This window comes from Athene cunicularia, unplaced genomic scaffold (assembly GCF_003259725.1).
Source record: "Athene cunicularia isolate RWA unplaced genomic scaffold, athCun1 SCF_73, whole genome shotgun sequence".
NCBI classification, from domain to species: Eukaryota; Metazoa; Chordata; class Aves; order Strigiformes; family Strigidae; genus Athene; species Athene cunicularia.
Window position 1 is genome coordinate 7,847 of NW_020799505.1, and position 2,619 is coordinate 10,465.

Below are 2,619 nucleotides of genomic sequence, written 5' to 3' on the forward strand. Positions count from 1 at the left end.
GCCCCCCGGCTAAACCACGCCCCCGTCGGGCAAGTCCTGCCCCATCACGGATGCAAGTGGAGGTGGGTGTGGCTTGGGGGTGGAGCTTAATGGTGGTGGGCGTGGCCAAAATACTGGGCTTAGGCATGGGTGAGTGGGGTCTCCGTGGGGCCCCACCCTTGCTGGCTGCTGATTGGTGGAGACCAGGGTGGGGTGTGGCTAAATGGGGAGTGGGTGGGGCTTGTTGGGATGGGGTGGGGTCTCATCCCATGGCTCCGCCCCCCCAGGAGCAAGAGAAGGAGCCGCCAGAGGTCACCGAGCCCCAGCTCCGCCCCTGGGGGGTCCCTGGCTCCACCCCTCCCAAGGTATTGTAGGAGAAGAGGGGGGCAGCACCAAGGGGTGTCCCCAATGTCACCCTTGAGTGTCCCCGTGGTGTCCCCAGGTGCTGTTCACAGGGGTGGGCGTGGCCGCAGGGATGTCCCCATGGTGTCCCCATGTCCCCAGGTCCTATTCATGGGGGTGGTGGCCACCCCAGGGATGTCCCCAACGTGTCCCCATGACCCCAGGTACTGTTCACAGGGGTGGGGGTGGCCCCAGGGATGTCCCCATGGTGTCCCCTTGTCCCCCGGTACTGTTCACAGGGGTGGTGGCCTCCCCAGGGATGTCCCCAACATGTCCCCACATCCCCAGGTTCTCTTCATAGGGGTGGTGGCCTCCCCAGGGACGTCCCTAATGTGTCCCCATCGTGTCCCTGCATCCTTCACTGTTCTTTAGAGTGGTGATGGCCACCCCAGGGATGTCCCCACAATGTCCTCACAGTGTCCCCTTGTCCCCAGGTGCTGTTCATGGGAGTGGTGGCCACCCCAGGGATGTCCCCAATGTGTCCTCACAGTGTCCCCTTGTCCCCAGATGCTGTTCATGGGAGTGGTGGCCACCCCAGGGATGTCCCCAATGTGTCCCCATGGTGTCCTTGTGTCCCCAGGTGCTGGTCACGTGGGTGGTGGCTTCCCCAGGGATGTCCCCAATGTGTCCTCATGGTGTGACTATGTCCCCAGGTGCTGTTCACGGGGGTGGTGGCCTCCCCGGGGATGGAGGTGGCCCTGAAGACACTGGGGGGGTCCATGGCCACCTCCATCTTCGACTGCACCCACCTGGTGACCGACCGCGTCCGACGCACCGTCAAGTTCCTCTGCGCGGTGGCCCGTGGTGTCCCCATCGTCACCCCCGAGTGGCTCCACAAGGTCCCAAAGGGGTGGGGGACAGGAGAGGGGGGGCTTGGGGACAAGGGGAGGTGTCCTTGGGCACAGCAGATAGTGTCCTTGGGGTCAGGGGATTGTGGCCTTGGGGACATGGGGGGGGGTCCTTGAGGACAAGTGGAGACCTTGGGGACAGGGGATGGTGTCCCTGAGGACAATGGAGGGGTCTTTGGGGACAACAGGGGTCCTTGGGGATGGTGGCCTTGGGGACAAGGGTGGGTCCTTGGGGACAGAGGATGATGGCCTTGGGGACAGGGGGTGGGATCCTTGGGGACGAGGGGCCTTTGGGTGACAAGGGAGGGCCCCATTTGGGGACAGGAGGGAGCTGGGAGTGGGGATGTCCCTGAGGTCGGGGGGTGCCACCGCCTGTCCCCTGTGTGTCCCCAGAGCACCAGCAGCGGCCGTGTCCTGGGGACGGGTCCCTTCCTGGTGCGGGACAGGCAACAGGAGCAACACTTCGGCTTCAGCCTGGCCCAGGCCCTGCGCTGCGCCCGCCGCCACCCCCTGCTCCAGGTGACCGTCCCCAACTGTCCCCAAGTGGCCACAACCCTTCCCAAGTGGCCCCAGCACTCCCTGAGGGGCCCTGAACCCCACAACGGGTGGCCCTGTCCCTCCACCGAGTGGGGCACCCACTGGGTGACACAGCAACCGATGTCCTCTGCTGTCCCCCAGTGTCACCTGATGTCCCCTGCTGTCACCCGATGTCCCCCGATAGCGCCACAGTGGCCCCTCGGGCCTCAGGGGCTTGGGGGTGGCTGCGAGGGACCAACCTGTCCCCAAAAGTGTCCTCTGTTCCACAAGTTGTGTCACCACCCCCTCTCCCCCCCAAATGGCCTTGGTCCAGCGTGGTGGACTTGGGGACAACCCCAAGGGGTGTCCTTTGATGTCCCTTAGTGTCCCCAAGGTGTCCTTGTCCCCCAGGAGACATTCCGGGGGCTCGGGGAGGGACTGACAGACGTGCCCCCCTGTGTCCCCTCCATGTCCCCAGGGCTACGAGGTCCATGTCACCCCCAGCGTCCGCCCTGAGCCCGAGCAGATGAGGGACATTGTCACCTGCAGCGGTGGCACCTTCCTGCCCACGATGCCCGACACTTATGGGGTGAGGGGACAGCGGTTGGAGGGGGACATGGGTGGCCCAGAGCCACTGGAAAGGGGACATAGGGGGTCCCAGAGCCACTGGGGAGGGGACCAGGGGGACGTCAGGGGACATGAGGGGTCCCAGAGCCACTGGGGAGGGGAACAAGGGGACATCGGAGCACATGGGGGGCCCAGAGCCACCAAGGAGGGGACATTGGGGGTCCCAGAGCCACCAGGGAGGGTACCAAGGGGACATGGGCGTCCCAGAGCCACCGGGGAGGGGACCAGGGGGACGTTGGGGGACATG

The 2,619-nt window shown here is 65.4% G+C and overlaps 1 protein-coding gene across 1 annotated transcript in view; it reads left to right on the forward strand.

Annotated features, from left to right (window-relative positions):
* Positions 1 to 2,447, forward strand: part of MDC1 (mediator of DNA damage checkpoint 1) — a 5,622-nt gene extending 3,175 nt beyond the window's left edge. Inside the window, exons 5-10 of the mRNA XM_026867548.1 lie at positions 4 to 62; positions 267 to 344; positions 1,035 to 1,220; positions 1,623 to 1,748; positions 2,224 to 2,334; positions 2,439 to 2,447. Coding sequence (XP_026723349.1) covers positions 4 to 62; positions 267 to 344; positions 1,035 to 1,220; positions 1,623 to 1,748; positions 2,224 to 2,334; positions 2,439 to 2,447 — 569 coding nt within the window. The remainder of the gene's footprint in view (positions 1 to 3; positions 63 to 266; positions 345 to 1,034; positions 1,221 to 1,622; positions 1,749 to 2,223; positions 2,335 to 2,438) is intronic.
* The last annotated feature ends 172 nt before the right edge of the window (positions 2,448 to 2,619 follow it).